Here is an 18774-nt window from a genome sequence, read left to right as displayed (position 1 = left end):
ACTGAGAGCCTACTTAAAAAAAGTATTTATGGAGTTATTAAATTATTTACGAAACACAATTTTTTGGATTGTTAGGGAAATTATCATTTAGGACTTAACTGCTCGTTATTGGTGTGATCACAAGGGTCACATCGGTAAACTTTTGACATGTTACTAAGAAACGTTCATTCTCCAACAGTACAAAGTTTCTGCTTTGGGATAATTTTCCATGTATCTTAACAGCGAAATTTGTCCCGACCCCAAGCCGACTTCGGCAACCTCGCAGTAGTATACACTACACGGCTCGGATAGCTTCAGCGGTCAGACTAATTGTATTAGACACTTAAAAAATATACCAATTTAAAGATGAATAAATATACAACAACGTTTACTTAAGCGATTTCCATGTTGGGCTCTTTAAGTTTATGTAAAATGTATTTATATTTCCTTAAAATTGAATGAAAGTGAATTTGTTAACTTTAATGATTTAAATAGTCTATTTTATAGAAAGATGTTTAAACTCTGTACCTTTTATTACTATCCTCAGATAGGGCAATGTTTCTATATTATTTTGGGTTCCATACTGTCAGTCTACTCCATAAACTGCATTTGCAATATCCATTATTGTGGATCATTGCAAAAAATTGTCATTTTGGACTTAACTGCTCGTTTTTGGTGTGACACACAAGGTTTATGGCAGTAAACTTTTGACGTGTTACTAAGAAATGTTGATTCTATCACTATACAAAATTTCGGCTTTGGGATAATTTTTCATGTATTAAAAACCTTTGTTTCTTTACAGCGAAATTCATCCCGACCTGAGCCTACTTCGACAACCTCACAGTAGTATACACTACGCGGCTCGGATCGCTTTAGCGGTCAGACACATTGTACCAAGGCTCTCAACAAATAAATTAATTTAAAGTTTAAGAACTTTGCAACTGCTTTTATTTAATGTTTTCAAATCGGGCTCTTTGTGTTTTTGTAATACGTATTTCTATTTGTGCCTTTTTTTTCATAACACCTCTCTTCTAATATTATTGAATAAATAGCATATTTAGTCAAACGTAGTGAAAGATTTTTAAATTTAATCATTGAGAATAATGTTTAGAGTAAGTTTTGGTTTGCTATTCTCAAGTATACTATAGTAATTACGTTATAGTTCCATATTGTTGAGTGGTCAATAAAGTATTATTTAGGACTTAAATTCTCGTTTTCGGTGTTCCGCGCAAGGTTTGCGGAGGTAAAAATTTCAAATGTTGCTAGAAAACTTGAATGTTACCACTGTTTTAAATTTCAGCTAGGAGCAAATTTTACAAAGATTAAAAATCTTCGATTTCGTGGGAGTGAGAGTGGCCACAGCGCTTGCGGCTGTGGCTCTGTCGCAGTGCGTAGACGACATTGATAAGCTCGGGAGTCTCTAGTGATCCTATAAATTAAGCTAGACTTTTGAGAGATGTGTCCCTGTAAAGCTTAAGAACTATACAACAACTTTTGTTAAAGAAATATTTGCGTAAGACCCTTTATTTTTAAATGAATTGTCTTTTTATTGCCTTGACTGATGTAAAAAACTTATATTTCATTAATTAAACATTTTTTTTCTTACCTTTAATATTAACACTTAGAACTTTATTAGTTATAAATGTGAGTAGTAGTGCTTTAAGATTATTTTCATATAGCTATCAAGAGTCTACGGTAAAAACTGTGTAAATGGAAAGCATTTTAATGAACTGCTGCAAGTCGCTGTCATCTAGGACTTAACTGCAAATTTTCAGTGATACGCACAAGGTCTACAGCGGTAAACTTTCGGTATGTTATTAAGTATAGTCGACTCTACCACTGTGCAAAAATTCAGCTTTGGACAAATTTTTCACAGGTTGAAACCTTTGTTTCCTGGGCTAATGAGGTAGCTTCCTTTTTGTCTTAATGTGTTCAACCTTTATGATCTCATCCTCTCCTCTGTTAATGAGAATAAGCTGCAACACAATGTAATGTTTATATGGTGGGATGACAGATGGCTGGTATGAAATACTCCATGGCAAGACAGAGTAGGGTCTCACCAGCGCAATGCCTAGCCACCGGTTGGCTGTGTTCATGATGAGGAACGCGTTGGTGTGGACGTCCATCTTGCCGAGCAGCAGGTCCATGAAGCGCTGCTGGTGACCGAACGCTCGTATCGTGGTGAGCCCCGTCAGCGTCTCCGAGAAGTGCGAGAAGATGGGGGATCTGGTGATGCTGTCCAGTCTCTGCAGCTCCCTGCAAGTTACAAGCTCCGGGATCAGATCCCACAAGGCAACAAAGTGTGTTTAAACACTAAAGGCAAAGTTGGCGAGAGCAAAAATATTTTTTTACAAACTTTTTGTTTTATGCTTAAAACTTGCAAGAGCAAAAGAGGCTGAAAAATTAATTTTTTCACACAACCAAAGCATTCACAACAACCAGAGATGGCTAGACTCCTTGATTCAGGGGCGGATCCAGAGCCGGGCGACCCGGGCGACCCGGGCAATCGCCCAGGGCCCCGCGCCTAGTGGGGCCCCGCGTCTGCCCTCACCCTAGCACCTGTCATGTAAGGTGTACACCCCTAATGTTTATTAGAACCTCTTTTATATGTATCACCCGCAACATGCAGGGGACGAGTGTCAGATAATCGGGTTGGCAATATGTGGCTCACATTACCTGACACTTGCCAGCTGGCGATGCTGATTAGTGTTTGCTTCAGGTTACAGTTATCACAGATACGGCGACAACAAGTCTTTGCTCTGAGTGTCGTTTTCCTCTGATATATCTCTGGGGAAGGGCGGTGAAAAGTACATACAGTTGTGCTTTTTTTGTTTTATGTTTATATTACTTCTGCCAGTTATCAAAGGAATTGAAAGTATAGGTCGCTATGTAAACCCTAAACTTACTCTCAACCTTCTAAATTTACGTAACTTTAGTCAGCGACTGATAATTAGCCTTCCCTTCCCTTTTACAATATTCAAAAGTGGAGGGGGTGTGAACGTTCGCGTTACAGACCGATGTTGTTACTGCAGTGTAGCCAGATCAGTGGAAATATTAAGTCATGTATCGTGCAGTGCACACTTTTAATCTCTATTCGTTCGTCCCGTTATTTTGTTGTAATTACTTTCAATGATATTTATTAATAGGGATATTTATTTTTATTAGACAGTTTCATAATCAAGGTTGAAATTTTTATTTGTTAGTTTCAGTCAGATTAATTTACAATGACCTCTCGTGATCGTGACTTTGGTAGGAAATATGATTCTGGCAGTTCCAAACGGAAAAAAATTGAAAAACGCAAAGAACTTGAAAAAAAAATTAAGCAATTCTTTAACAAAATATTTAAAGACTCAAAAATTACTGGAGATAAGGAACAGTTGAACTGTAATATTTTGCCTTGAAATATTGTTGTTGGGTTTTTATTCTCCTTAAAACCATTTATTTTCATAAGTGAGGGAAAAAAATTCACCCATGTGATTTTTGTACCAAATTAATTTTACGACTAATTTACATAATAGCCTAAACAGCTATTTAAATTAACCCACATTTACATGTGGCCTATATTTGAGTATTTGTACAAAAACAATTCAAATTTATTTTCGTATTTTTATTTTTCTTCTTTGTATAATTTTATTTTATGTGAAAAAATATTGTCTGTAGGAATATAAATGAAAAAAAAAAGGAAATATTATTGTTTTTTTGTTTTTGATTTTTTTTTTTTTTTATGATTTCACTTTTAAATATTCACAGCTTTTATGAACTTATAAAATGACCAGTTTTCACCAGAATTAAATTGTATGCATTAATAAAACTAACCCAATTACAATTTCCACGAAAGAAAAGGTCTTACCATCGTCGAAATTTAGGTTCAATGTAGGCTCAAAAGTTTAATTTTCTAACTTTCCGGGAGAGTGACCACAAATCCCCCTTTCCCAGTGGTATTCCATACTCCAGTCTGATAAGATACCCCCCCCCCCCCCCTCTCTGCGAGATACAAGGGCCCCGCTGAAATAAATTGTCCAGGGCCCCGCACAGTCTAGGTCCGCCACTGCCTTGATTCCATTACTGGGTTTACTGCCATTGTTATTACTGGGATATTACCAAAAAATAATTTAGTTTCTGCACATCAGAAAATGTTGTGTCCTCACAACACAGCTTCCAGCCCGCTGTATTGCTTCCCCTTTCTGTAACATCTAGTCCTAAAAGTCCCAATCACAACACACACTCCCGAAGATCTCACACGCTGCCATCTTGCTCCAGCTTCAACTCACAGGCTTACCACCTTCTCTACACTGCACGTCCTACATGACAGAGAATATCCACTCAAATGGCCATTCTGCTCGTGCATCTATAACACTGGCAAGTAATTCCGCTCACTCGTGATGAACGCCTCGGGCCAGCTGCACGGCGCAGAGCGGAGCGTACCTGGAGGAGCACCGGTAGAAGTGCTGCACCAGGTAGTACACCACGCAGATGAGCACGGCCAAGAGCAGGAACCAGAGCGTCACCACCGCATTCACGAAGATGGCGGAGAAGCACAGCAGCAGGAACTGCAGCAGACGCTGGATGGATGTGGCAAGTTTCTGGAACAGCAGCCACGCTCTCAGCGCACGTCTGGACCACGAGCCATCAGCACTAGCCCGCGAGCAGCACTCGGAGGTGGCAGTAGTTGTTCCACATGTCGGTGTCGAGTCTGGGTCGAGAACACGTTAGGTAGCTTCTACAGCCTTGGGATAGGAAGTACTTTAAAGAGACAGATCTCGGATATGCACGACAAGGTAACCTTACAAATGATAATGCATTACCTAACAAAGCATCTCTCTATTTTAGACTAAATGCCACTTTATATCAAACAACTCTTGTTTTCCTGCATTATCAGGGTAAAGTATTATTTACAGAAAGTATTTGCAAAGAGTTTTTACAGATACTTAGATATTTAAAACTTATTAAAAGGGTAAAATTGTATGTATTAATAGGACAAGTGCTAAATTTTCTAATTTTTTATGCAGGAAATTTACTTAAGTGAGATTTCTTTTTCTTACAAGGATTCTACTGTATTTAATACCGTATAACAGATATGATGTTCTCAATTCTCAACGTTTAATTAAACTGAACACTGATATGAAGAGATACACAAAATATCCATCTAAATAGCCATTTTTAAAAATTTACTCTTTAACCAATTAAGTACATCCAAGCAACAACAAGGCAAATAAGTACATAATACATATATCAAGCAGGCCGGCTGTACCTTGTCAATGACACCCATGTCAGTCGAGAACCTGTTTATTACTCTTCCAACAGGTGTTGATTCAAAGAACCTCATTGGGCAATACAGGATGTTGCACAGCATCTTGTCGTGGAGTGTCCTTCTCGCCTGAGCGCCCGCGTACTGACCAATGGCATTGGAGGATAATGAGAGTAAGATTGATGCAACTGATAGAGCAGCATATACCATTAGGTAGTACTTTATCTGTAACAAAACACATTTCATGTTACTCTCATCCACATAATGCTAAATCACTACAGTACATATTGCTTACTTGGTGATGAATTTATTGGGTAAAATATGTACTACCGTATTTACTCGCATATAAGTCGCCATCGCAGATAGGTCGCACCCATAATTTTTTAAGATTCCCCCCATATAGGTCGCACCGGTAATTCATTACCGCGCCGTGCGCTGTGCGCGGAGAAAGGTCATTGTACTCGATCAGCTGGCCAGCTGCTGTTACGATGCACCTGCTGGCTCTCTTTGTTCACTAAGCTGCGCATGCGCAGTATAACTCACTCAACGCTCCACCCAGACTCGTGACCCTGCATCAGCAGCCAGCCAATAGATGCGAGCTTAGCGGAAAAAATATAAGCTCCACCTCCCGTGTACCAATTTTGTCCAGTTCTAATACCAGTTTATTGGTATACGCACCAGTTTTCTCGCTGCCGTGACATGTTCAAGTTTACGTCCATCTTGATGTCTTGATACCAATAATTAATTAATTAAGATCCCCAGAAATAAATTATTTTAAAAAATAATTGTCAACTGTACAATACTTCCGAAATTATAAAATACGTATAAAACATATACCAAGACTCCGCTCATTTTATCTTGTGAAGTTTATGTCTCGTACCAGTATTTCGGCTAAGTTGTGACATAAATACAGTATCAGAACTTATAAGCAGTCACATTTATACATTCGTGAGTTTACGTTTTTACCTCGTGCATTTTAGATTGTCTCCTGCTATTATTACTTGGACTTTTACACGCCTAGGCTGAAATTATTACATGTTTAGAAATAAAAGCAACTTTTCATGTTATAAAATATGTATATTTTGCGATTTAAAATGTTCATTGCCGACTAATAACGTTACGTTTTTCAAGATGTTTTTAGGCCTACTAGCTAATCTTATCTACTCTTAAAGTACCCACGGTATTTTCTGGTTGTTTATGGTTGTTACGTGACGTAAATAGCGGGATGGATTCGATTTTTGAGTCGTAATTTGCGTGAAAGTATTGTATTGGACTAAATGGGAACTAAACGGGACCTGAAGAATATAGTGCAAATAACGGGAAAACGTAAATAACGGTAAAGTAAATAAGGGGTTTCGCTGTATGTGTACGTTGTAAATAAATTTGCCTATACCTATATAAACTTCTTTTTCGCATTTTAAAGCAAAATATTGCAAAAAAAAAATCCTCAAAAATTAAAAAAAATATTTTTCTTCACATATAGGTCGCACTTCATTTTTTCCCCATCAAATGTGGTAAAATTGCCGCGACCTATATGCGAGTAAATACGGTATTTAATATTTATTACAAAAACACAATAACACTTCTAACTAAAAGATGTATGTAATAAGTATAAAAATTTAGGACTTTGGTATTAACTATTATTTACACCTGTAGGTCTTATCATCTTAACAAGAACTCCACTGCACGTTATGATGAAATGTTAGCTTGAAAAAAAAGTAATAATTAATCTAAAGAAGAGTAACTTTAAACTACACATAATAATCTGTAACAATTTCAGTTTTTAACCTGGAGGAAGCCAGAGGTAGAATTGATAAAACAAATGGTTTCTGTAACAAAAAATTTAACACATGTATTTCTTAAGCCATGACATAAAACTTAGGGTTACCAGAGGAGTACAACAAAGAAAAAGAGGTATTGTACAACTAAAAGACAGCAAAAAAGACGAAACATTATGCACCATTGTTTGATGGTATAATGTTATATTCATTATTCTGCTAAATTTTTTGAAGACCTGGGAACAGATAAAAGTGCAATGCTATTCCAGAAAAAAAGTTAATTAAGACTAGCATTTTTTTCTGGAATTTTAATGCTTCATAAACGCTTAAGTTAATAAAATGCCTTTAGTTACTACTTGTGTTAACAAACAATTTTGAGATGAGAGGATCGTGTTATTTCGCCCTCACTTGGAAGAGTTGTCAACAACCATCCCCAAGAGGAGAGGAGATTGCGAGCCAGAGGACGAGACTCACCTGTGCGCCAACCACGCTGCCGGCTTGCGTCCACTGGCTGAGCCAGTAGTCGGTGTAGACACGCAGTCCCTGCCACACCACAGCCGACACGAGGTAGATCATGCCTGCCACCACGCCACACGCACACAGGTACTCCAAGTAGATCAGCTTCGAGATCTTCCCGTACTCCCGCTCCTCCTCGGACATCAACCGCCCATCGCTCAGGTCGAACGCTTCCTCATCTGTAACGGGACAGCTCAGCAATCACCTTCACCGCAGTGGAGCAACCATTATCCAAAACAATTCAGGAATGAGAGTGTCGTTTGATCAGTATTCGGATAATCAATACTCTGCTGTACTTAAAAAAAAGTTAATTTTGTTGTATGAATAACAAAACAAGCACTTAACTAGATGTGGTCTTGCCATGTCTGAAGCCTAGACTTGACGTGCCATTTCTGTTTCTGATAATTGAAGAAAAATTACTATTCAAGTTAATTCGCTGGCCAAGGAAACAACCGTCCTAAAAGAAACTATGGAAGACTCAGAAATTCCTACTTGGTGAGATTAGTAAAGGTGTATGTGAATAGAATGAAATGTGAATTCATGCATAGCATACCTAAAAATGGAATATTTAATCAGACAAGATAAACACATGGGAAACGAAAACCAAAGATAAATAGAATTAAAATAGAAACCTCTAGATAAAACATATCTGGGTTGAGTCGCTCAATACTATGTCAACATAAATTGACAAGTTAACATATTTAATATTTAAATAAACATTGATAAATGAAATAATAATAAAAACATGTAAACATGTCCAATGTTTTGATATTTGAAAAATAAATATATTATTTAACCGTTTGTTTATCACGCTCGGCAGTATTTTAAAGAATTTTAAGTTAAATTTTTTGTCAGAGTTTCGTATTATAAGTTTATTTTCATCATAAGAACATGTGAATTTGCTCTTTATTTGCTCTTAGATGTTTACACATCTCTGATGAGTCCTAAAATACTCACATAAATTATTTTCACACGACACTTTATTGGTCTATTTAAAGGTGATAAATATATAAATTGATTAAGGCCAAGAATTTGCTCTTATGAAAATTTTTTATGGAATAACTTAATGGAAATTGCACTTACATAGGTCATCTTCATCATTTGTCTCATCACTTACTGCTGAAGCAGAAGACAGGAGTCTTTTCACTGGCATCTTTTCACTCTCTTCATTAACACATGGCCTGAAATACATAGTGTGTGCATGTATTTATTTACTGCAAAATACAATGTAATACTAGTAATGTTGTGGACAAAAATAATTTTTTTGAAACATTAGAAAAATTAGTTTTTAAAAAAAATTTTTTTTTGCTAATATCTGAAACAAATTAAAGTTTTTTAAGTAATTTAAAAAAAAATTTTTCAGATATATTAGTTAAAAATGTAATTTGTTTGTAAAATATCATTTATAAAATACCACAAACAGCTACACTTTTACTGCCTGTGATGTCGATCAGAGCTACGCTCTCCCCTGAGTTTAACGTGCCTTGGTCCTTTTACGCACAACCCCCGTCCCCTTCCCAATTGCAACCAGCCCCCTGCCAGCAGTGTGCACGAGGGTATCACTTCACCACCGTAAGAGCCACTTGTAGACCCTGTGCCATGTACTCCAATAATATTTGACTAATTATAGTAATAAATATTAAATTGTTAATTGTTAATCACGGTCCAGGTGACCATCATTTCAGGCCTGTATAATAAGGACAGAGCGGCGCCAGGCACAAACATTTTGGAACGTACCCTCGTTTCAGCATTTTAGTTTTTAGTTTAGAACTTCAAAACTAAACACACTACAATGTATGTAATATAATTAGCTCCAGATATTTGTAAATTAATCAGCAAAGTTTTTAAAGGGTTAATTTTTTTTACTACTTTAATATTTTATTTTGATGACTCTGTGCAATGATAATGGCAAATTAATCCGATCCTACCAGAATACTGGCTGTTTACTTTCACTGAGATTAAGGCATCTGGGTCGCCTTAAGAGCCATGTAACTACCATGTGGTATTACTGAACCTACAGTAACCCGATGCTGAGAGCGGCGAGATTCCGGGGTCGGATGTACCGGGGGAGAAACCAAGACTAGCAGACACATGTATTATTTCCATTCTGATAGAAACAACCCTGTCACGTAAACTTTCAGAAACCTGATTCGCCATATATACGTACCTTTGCATGTTTGTCTGGGGAACATAAACATGTCTAACTAATTCTTTATTTCACATATTTTTGTCACTTACGACTTATCAGCACTTCAAATTAATATACACATCACGTCTACCATCTTTGCTGTAGATTTTATCTTGTCTCATGGACGAAAGGTGTATGGTTGGCTAATGGTAATAAGATGAAAACAAAACAGGCTGCACTCTCTTGTATTTTGCTTTAGTGGGAGTGTGAAGTAAAATAAACAATAGCAGTAGGTACTACAGGGTACTCTGCGTTCCCCTAAATGTTACACTTTACCCTGTGGAGATTTTCTGGTTATTGTTTTCTACATTAGTTTTTGTGACCAAGCATCGTGATACTGCCATGTCTGTAATACCGCTAAGTTACATGCATCCAAGATAAATTCAAAATACTTCTGGCCTATCCCCATAGGCGTGCCTACAGGGGGGGCCAGGTGGGCCATGGCCCCACCTAATGTAATCACTCATATCGGCATTTTCTCTAATGCGTTCGTTAATATTCGTATATTTCTGGCACTTTGACACTCAAACTGTTTTTCAGTGTTGCAGCGTGCTAATTAACAATATTTTTAAACATTTTATCGTTCTGGAAATACAGCCGCCTTAGTTTATTTAAAACACGTGGTCCCTTAAAATGGCCAAACAAAAAAAAATATTTTAAGAGGTTTGTTAAAGTTCTGTTGTCTGAATTGCTGTGTTTGAATTCACTAAAAAGAAGTTCATTTCAAAGGTAGATCTGGACCAAGCTATTGGAAAATTTGAAGGAGAAAAATGTGTAAGTACCCTTTAAACATTGTCTATGAAAAAAAAAAACATATTTTCAAGATCTTTAAAATTATACGGATATAAATATTAACTAGTAAACATATCTCGTTGATACTGCACAAAAATATAAACACGGCGATGAGTGAATGTATTTAGGCTATTTAACATTCTAAATTCAGCTTCTGATTTAAAAATTTAGCAGGGCCCCCCCTAATGGAAATGTCTGGGCACGCCTATGCCTATCCCAATAAATGCAAGTGATTTAAGACTTACTATAAATATATAAACTGAACCTCCAACTTTATGTTAGCTAACATATTACCAATTTTTTTAAGTAAAACAAACTTTTGAATTTTTTGTGGTTTTAATCTAAAAAAGCATGAACAACTTTTTTACACTAGAAAACTTAAAAACCTTTTATTTTATATATAAGAATATTTATTTTTCAAAATTTAGAAATTATATATTAAGTTATATAGTAAGTTGCAGGAAAAGCTAATTTCACAATAACAGAAAGTAGGTAATTTATAAAATTATAAATTATAGAAGCTAATTTTGGAAAATATAAATACTTATTTTTCCAGCTCTTAGATATAGTGCGACGGACAAGCATTTGATAATTCCTTAAAAAATTCTATCGTTCACACACACAAAATGAAATAATTTGAAAACAAACAACAGGCAAGTGGGTTCTATTCTCCCTCAAAATAAAATTCTGTGTACAATCCTGTACATAAATTAGAATCATCCTTTCAACTCACTGAAGCAAGTACACCAGACAGTGTAGTTAGTTGAAAAATAAAAAGTATGATATACAGTTTTATAAAAAAATGAATTAATAATCTATATTGTACACAATTGTTAATAACTCATTAAAATAAAGTACATCAAAAATAATAATTAGATACAATATCAGTGCCTTACTTGTCAGAGTAGGACAACATTAACCTTTTCAGAATGTTTCTCTCTCGAAAGCTGCCAGACCCTTCAGGAGCTGAAGCCAAAGTCCTGTGGGAAACATTAGTTCCATCAAAACACAGTACGTACTATCTCACCACAACCACCACTCAGCTGAAGGCAGTACCACATCACAAGCAGCACTCAGCCATAGGCGGTCAGTGACATGCAGTTGCTACGTGCCTGCGAGACTGGCTCGGCGAGAAGAGCTTCCTCAGCAAGCTGCCCTGGCTCGGACTGTCCACCGTGTAGGTCCTGGCTCTGCAACACAGTGGCCGGATACATGCTGAGCCCTCCAAGCGCGACATGTGGAGCATAACACTCAAGCTTGCAGGTACACTGCGTAACAGTGCAGATAGCATCACAGTTACTTTTAATTTCACTTCAGCAATAACTGTTAGAGGCAAGATTATATGGTGAATTGCAATAAATCAAAATAACACCAAAAAAGCACGTCAAAAAAACAGCATAACAACGAAATGCAAGTTATATTATGGAATGAAGTAGAATTTAATCAAAACTAAATTCAAATCATAATTGGACCAAAAATGAAACCGTAAAATCTTGTCTCTAATAATTGTTCGTAGGGATTCCATCACCTTTCTTCCGCTGCCTTTCAGCAACGTATTGAAAATGTGATTAATGTCTGCTATAGTTGCTGTAGCTGTTTATCGTCATTTCTCGACACATTCGTCGCTACCAGCAGATAATGAACATGCTCCCAGTGTTTAACCATTTCAAGCATATCTTATGGATATTTTTTATTGGTTAGTGTAGTTTTCTAAAAATTATCTGTCAACATTATTTTTGGCAGAAATTTAAATTTAATCACATTTTTAAAAAGATTCTTGCAATGGTGAGTTTGGTTTAATACCATTCTTTGGGAATATTCCATTGCAGTGAAATGGCGTATGTCCAAATAATTGTTTAAATTTAAATTAAAATACATTAGTATGATAGTATACAAAATTAAAATTTTTACTGATTAACTTCTCAAATACATATACTTAAAGAATATTAAATGAGAGGATAATTAAAAACATAATATTTTATCTATTTTATTACCCTCTTTTATCGCATAATCGTCGCACGGGCGTAATCGTCGCACCCATATTTTAGGGCTTCAAAATTTGGATAAATAAAAACCTCTCACGTCAACGTCGCATGATGTTTTTGGTCCCACTATTAGATGTTTAGCGCTTTGTGTAGGTATCTTTTCCATATAAAACAATGTATTTTAAAGTATAAATATTATACTTATTCTGAAATTACCGCGTACTTATTTAAATAACGGAAATACGAAGCTGTCTGATGTGTAAATTTTCTTTTAAAGACTTTTTAAACGTTATAACCTTCATTGTTCGTCTCCATCACCGCAGTGTACCGCTTACAAAAATGTAGCCAGCGCTCGTTGCAATCATTACTATTTGGTTATGTTGCTTCCTGTACAGAGCGCGCACACGTCGTCGAATATCGATATCTCACCGATTGCATGCAATGCGCGCTCTCTATGCAGAACCGAGTTAACTACATTTGATATCCCGCACACTCATGGTGTTTACTACGGTAGTTACGCGTTCGTTCGGCTTGCATTTGGATCACAGATTTTGTTTTTCTATTTAAAGTTGAAGAAAGGGTTTTGTTGCATGACTTATTAAATTAAGCTGTTTGGCGTGCTCTTTTATACTTCACTTTGCAAATAAACGTACTTTCCGTTAATGGGTTTTGTTTTTATGGATACTTTATCTAACAAAAAATTTTTTTTATCCGTATAATATTTGTACCCCCACTTTTCAAACCTGATTTTAGAATAAAATGTGCGACGATTATGCGAGAGAAAACACGGTAATACGTTTGGCCCACCATACACCTTACAGTAATGTTCCTGATGAAATATGGCAATCAGGCAACTCGCCAAGTCCAGACGGTCACCTGTTGGTGGCGGGGAGCTTGTCGTGGTGCATGCTGGGCGACGAGAACTGCCGCACCACCGGGTACGGCAGGCTGTCGTTGCGGCCCGTCTGCAGGGACGAAGCCCTCAGCACGGTCTGGTGCTGGCTGCAAGCCTCCGTGGTCGTGGCCGCGCGGTGGCGCCTCAGCGACGATCGGTACCAGCTGTTGCGCTCCACAAAGTCCGCCTCGCACTCGTCGATGGGCAGCGGGAGGTCGTGGGCCAGGTGGCGCGAGCCAAACGACGTGCCCGTGCGCTTCCTCAGCGGTGTGAACAGTGGTGGGGTCTGGAGCAGTTGTACCCATGTCCCGGGGGGTTGCACATTGTCGATGAGCCCTACGTTTAGGCGTTGTGGTGGATATTACTGTTAATATAACATTACATCATCAATCCTCTACGGCAACACCACGTGGACACACTGACCTGGCTGAGACTTACTAACAGGGCCGTGACGTGACCCGTGAGGGTGCAAGACTAGAACTTCCTAATTAATTCCACCACAGGTCTATGCCTGCTCTAGCATCGGGCACGCTACTTACGGTTTTACGAAAGATGCTTAATATGTGGGCTCTTCAAGCGTCCCACATGCCTCAACTTGAGAGTCGCCGAACATGTGGTCATTTAAAACATACACCATTATTAACAGGCAAGATTTAATTCACAATGCAGTTGAAACTGTCTGAAAAGGTGCCACGACATGGAATCCAAGCACACTGAGGACAAGGACACCACGTTTCTTGGAGTAAGTTTAGTAATCATCTATTAAATCAAAAGTCTGTAAGAAAGGGTAAAAAAAAAAGTACTTAAGGTGTCCACCACCTGAAGGAGGCTCCGAGGAAAGAAAAAAAGGTACAGAAAATACATCAATAACCAACGGATGCAAATGAATCAGTAACAACGGAGTTGATGTCTTCATGGTGCGACGAGCGTCCTACCTCTGGTGGCAATCGGGATGGATCGTAGCACGCCATGGTCGAAAGAAGGCGTCTGGCGACCAAGTTTTATAATAAAAAAGTAATATTATCAAATTTGTGCCCATAAATTGAAAACAAAAGAGGGCATCATGACCAATAGTAAAACATACAACTCACTTTTCGGAGACAGGTTTATAATCCAAACCCAGCCATCTTTATCCTGATTTGGGATATTTTTGTTTTCCACAGTGCCCAGAATTTAACCAATAAAAGCTAGGATGGTTCCTAACCAAAGATCCAGGTTGATTCTACCCCTTTCAACCCTTGAATTTTGATGTGTGTGTCCCTAACTCAACTGTTTACAACACAAGAATAATTGTATTCATTACCATTTCATGAAATTCATTCAGAGTTATGATACTGATACCATTAAAATATTATAATTACTGTACATTTCCTTTATTTCCCAACTTCTTGGAGTCAGTCATACCAATCAATGCTAATGTTTAGCCAGAGAAATATTTACTTAAGTTATACAGAATAAAAATGTAACTAAAATTAGTACCGATAGAAAATTTCATGTCTAGAATCTTTATTTATGAAAATGACTTAGTCAATTTATATTTATAAAACTTATAAGTACAGCAGTAAATTTTAAGAGGGAAACAAAATGTACAATGGCAGCTCTAGAACAGGTGCAAGCATGCTCCTTAGTAAAAACTATCATTACCTCCTAAGAAAGTCAGTAATTTCAAAAAAATTGTTATAGACTGTAATTAAACTGCAAAAATACAGTTTTGTCAGGTGGTCAACTATTTCATGAGGTAGAATTGTATAATCTCGTAATAAGAAAAAGTAACAGTAATGAAAAATTAGACATTTTGTGGACACTGATAATGTGATAATAAGTGCCCACTACGTACCATTTGACATATTAGATATTACATATTTCCTTATCAGAGGCCCAAAAGAAGGCTCTAAGATGTCCAAAGTCAGCTTATTCTTCGTTACACAGGACTGTTACACATTCTGCTGCATAATTTCGATAATGCTCAATGAAGAAACATTTTATTCAATGTTTCAGTACCATATATTTTAGTTTTTGAATAATCAAGAAGTAAACCATTATGTAAAATTAAACTTAAAATTTATTCCATTTATTTAATTACAAATATAAATCTGCTTCTAATGAAAATATACACTGGCTTTAGTGACTTTCAATTAGCTTTTACCTGAAAATCCTGCATGATGAAAAACAAAAAGTAGTAAGCAGAATCAAAAATTCTTAGTTACCACGTGTGCCTCTTCCTCTGTCTGCCAGGTGCCGTCCACGACATTTCTCTGCTTGAGCTGCACGCCGATCCGCGAGACGAGCTTGACAAGCCGCCAGCGCTCCTTGGCGGTGCGGCCGGGCGCGCAGCTCTGCCCTTCCAGAGCCTCCCGAGACATGGCCCCCCTCCAGCCGCCCACCAGCTGTCTCTCTGTCTGCTCCAGCTCACTCAGGCTGCCCTGGGCACGCACCCCGCCTCCCTCCATCACCACTATCTGCAACACACAGCACCTCTGCACTCCCAAGACCTACATCCCCTACCTTCTTGTTCCGCAGCGAGATCTATTCTCAACTCTCGCCCCAGTTAGCTGTCCAAGTATGGATGGCCATTTTTCAACAAATCAATATACCAGTTTTTCAATACATCACCTTAATTATATGGATACAGATAAAATATTGACTTGAAAATATCAATATTTTCAATTTATCAGTCTATTATAATATTGTTATGAAAATGTGTGGAGAGAAAAAAAATGGGGTTCACAAAGGTTAGCCCAATTAATTTATAGTTTTCAACAAATATGACACATACTTGTTCACTGATACTTACTACACCAAAACAATGTCATTTTGAATTATAAATTACGTACTTTTACGATTCGTATAATGATTTGTAATATGTATGTCAAGTTTGACACTAGGAACAACACGTATAAATCAGCAAGTATATGTGCACTTGAAAAATGTACCAATGTCGTAATGTAACAATTTGTTACAAATAAAAATAACAGATGCAATTTTTAAAAAAATCAATCTATTTAGTATAACATTTTGTTATCAACTCCATGTTAAATAATTTACATTCATTAAATTTAATTTAATCAAAGATTACGATTTTGTAATCTGAGTTGAGTTTTAATTAAATACGTATGCTCATTAATTTCATGATTTTTTTTGTTGCATTTCGGTGCTTAATGGTGTTTTAACTTGCATTTCGGTGTTAACTTGCTTTTCAGTGTTATTTCGACTTTATCACAATTCATTATACATTTAATCTTGTCTCTATAAATAAATAATCTGATTTTTTTCACTGCAGAGTGAACAAAGAATTTTAAAATTTTAATATGCACAAGAATAATAATTTCTATTCATGTTTCCAAATCTTTGTACAAAGTTCTTCATCAAATTGTAAATAATTAAATTTGTGCCCGATCCAGCCACACAACGCCACACACCACATGGCCGTGTGTTCATTCACACTAGCCCACTGCGAGCGAGAGAGGGTAGCATGAGCTGGGAAACACTCGAGGATTCGGTGATGAAGTGATGAATGACGAGGGATTACCTTGTGAGCGTAGGGCAGTAGCTGCAGACTGTGGGTCACGAGAATGACCGTGCGCTTCTGTCGAAGCAGGAACCGCTTGATGCCCTGCTCGAACACCTGCTGGCCGACCTGGTAGTCGAGCGCCGAGAGAGGGTCGTCCTGCAGCGATCAACACCACACGGCACTCGTTGCATCGACGCTCTATAATTACATGATATACTTCCCTGGCGCAGTGTTCATCCAATGCTAAACTTGCATTGAGCTACTTTCTGCTGGAGACACAGTTCAACCGAAACCAATCTACAAAATGTTTTCTCAGAATTGTACTAGATGACACACATCTGGGCTTATGATAAAATAATGCCAAGGCATCAGCTGCCAACTGCCATATTCTGAATTCTAGTCCCATGCATATTCATGCATAAAAGCAATAATTTTAGGATTAGGATTCTGTTTAAGTACCGATTTCTAATAAGCGAACCAACATGAAGTAATAACAATAATAAGCAAGTACTTTTAAAGATAATTTTATGTAAATGACAACTATTAATGTTGGAATTAGGATACAGAACTATTTATTTTTCAAACAGAATGAGGAAATTCACTCACCAGGATAACAACGTTAGCTTCAGAGTACATTGCTCGGGCGATCGCAATCCTCTGCTTCTGGCCGCCAGAGAGATTGATGCCTTTCTCGCCAATCTCGGTGTAGTCCTTCCCCGGGAGAATGTCGATGTCTGGCTGCAGGGCGCATGCGGAGATGATGCGTCTGTAGCGCCGCGGCCGATACTTCTGCCCGAACAGTATGTTGTCCCGTAGGGTTCCGTTCAGGAGCCACGGCTTCTGAGCCACGTACGCCACCGTACTGCCTCTAGGAAAATATTCAAATTATTTACTGCAGCAGCACATGTTTCTAGTGTAATGTTTGTGCAAGCACTAGAAGTGTCATTCATTCCTACAGAATATTTTAGAATATTTGATTCTTAGTAACTTATAATCATACATAACTTACACATATATCAATAACATGTATGTTAAGAATGTCTGAACATTGAGAATGGCTGTATGGAGAGTGTATGTAGTGCCGGCTAACACAAGACTTACTCCGCCCACTTGACTCTCCCCGAGACGACGTGCATCTCGCCCAGCAGTGCCGACAGCACGGACGACTTCCCGCTGCCGACACGGCCCACTATCACCGTCAGCTTGCCTGCACAACACGGTTACAGCAGGAGCACGTGTATCAAACCAAGCAGATCATGAAGATAACAACCATATCAGCACCATGTACCACAGCTTGTTCAATGCCTTAATAAAAACTTTAAGGTTTTGAAATTCTGGATAGTACAGTGCTCCTGTTCATTGAACTTAGTTACTTTATTGGACAACGTACCAATTAGGGTGATTCAGAGATTTAAACCTTTGTAGGGAGATAGAATACACTTTCTGATTTATGTTATGTATTCATTAGAATTTTAAGTCATCATGTTAAAAAAATTATTTGGCAGATAAAATTAAATAAATGATAATCTTAATATTCTGCTGCAAAATGTAAAGTCAGTTATTACACTACCTTTCGAAAATGTAATATTTTTCAAAGACAGCGAAACTCTCTCTGCCTCCCCGGACCACGAGAAAGAAGCACTGCTCACTGTAACCACCACTTTGCTCCCCGACTCTTCCTCCAAGTCTTCAGTTTCGGGATCCTCCTCGCCTTCCATGATGTTGCCCAGACCAAACACACTGTCGTCTTGCGAGTGATTGGACTCCACCACCTGTAACCCGACACAGATAAACAAGCAAATATCATCGTTTCGAATCAGATCCTCAGTTTTAATGTACTATTCTTAGTTCTTACAAACATAACTCTCCACATTCAACAAGC

The 18774-nt window shown here is 37.6% G+C and overlaps 1 protein-coding gene across 2 annotated transcripts in view; it reads right to left on the bottom strand.

Annotated features, from left to right (window-relative positions):
* Positions 1–18774, bottom strand: part of LOC134532586 (ATP-binding cassette sub-family C member Sur) — a 34690-nt gene that overhangs the window by 8878 nt on the left and 7038 nt on the right. Inside the window, exons 8-20 of one of the 2 annotated variants that reach the window (XM_063369138.1) lie at positions 18463–18664; positions 17994–18099; positions 17499–17760; positions 16911–17048; positions 15589–15804; positions 13363–13667; positions 11614–11691; positions 11398–11481; positions 8605–8702; positions 7480–7700; positions 5231–5452; positions 4405–4562; positions 2040–2235 (exon numbers count right to left, since the gene is read on the bottom strand). In XM_063369138.1, the coding sequence (XP_063225208.1) occupies positions 2040–2235; positions 4405–4562; positions 5231–5452; positions 7480–7700; positions 8605–8702; positions 11398–11481; positions 11614–11691; positions 13363–13667; positions 15589–15804; positions 16911–17048; positions 17499–17760; positions 17994–18099; positions 18463–18664 (2286 nt within the window). Of the gene's footprint in view, positions 1–2039; positions 2236–4404; positions 4563–5230; positions 5453–7479; positions 7701–8604; positions 8703–11397; positions 11482–11613; positions 11692–13362; positions 13668–15588; positions 15841–16910; positions 17049–17498; positions 17761–17993; positions 18100–18462; positions 18665–18774 lie in introns of both variants that reach the window. The other variant, XM_063369139.1, reaches the window with a different exon arrangement.

The sequence above is a fragment of the Bacillus rossius genome, chromosome 6, assembly GCF_032445375.1.
Source record: "Bacillus rossius redtenbacheri isolate Brsri chromosome 6, Brsri_v3, whole genome shotgun sequence".
NCBI lineage: Eukaryota > Metazoa > Arthropoda > Insecta > Phasmatodea > Bacillidae > Bacillus > Bacillus rossius.
The sequence above is the reverse complement of the archived record's forward strand: the minus strand, read 5'-3'. Positions and strand labels throughout refer to the sequence as shown.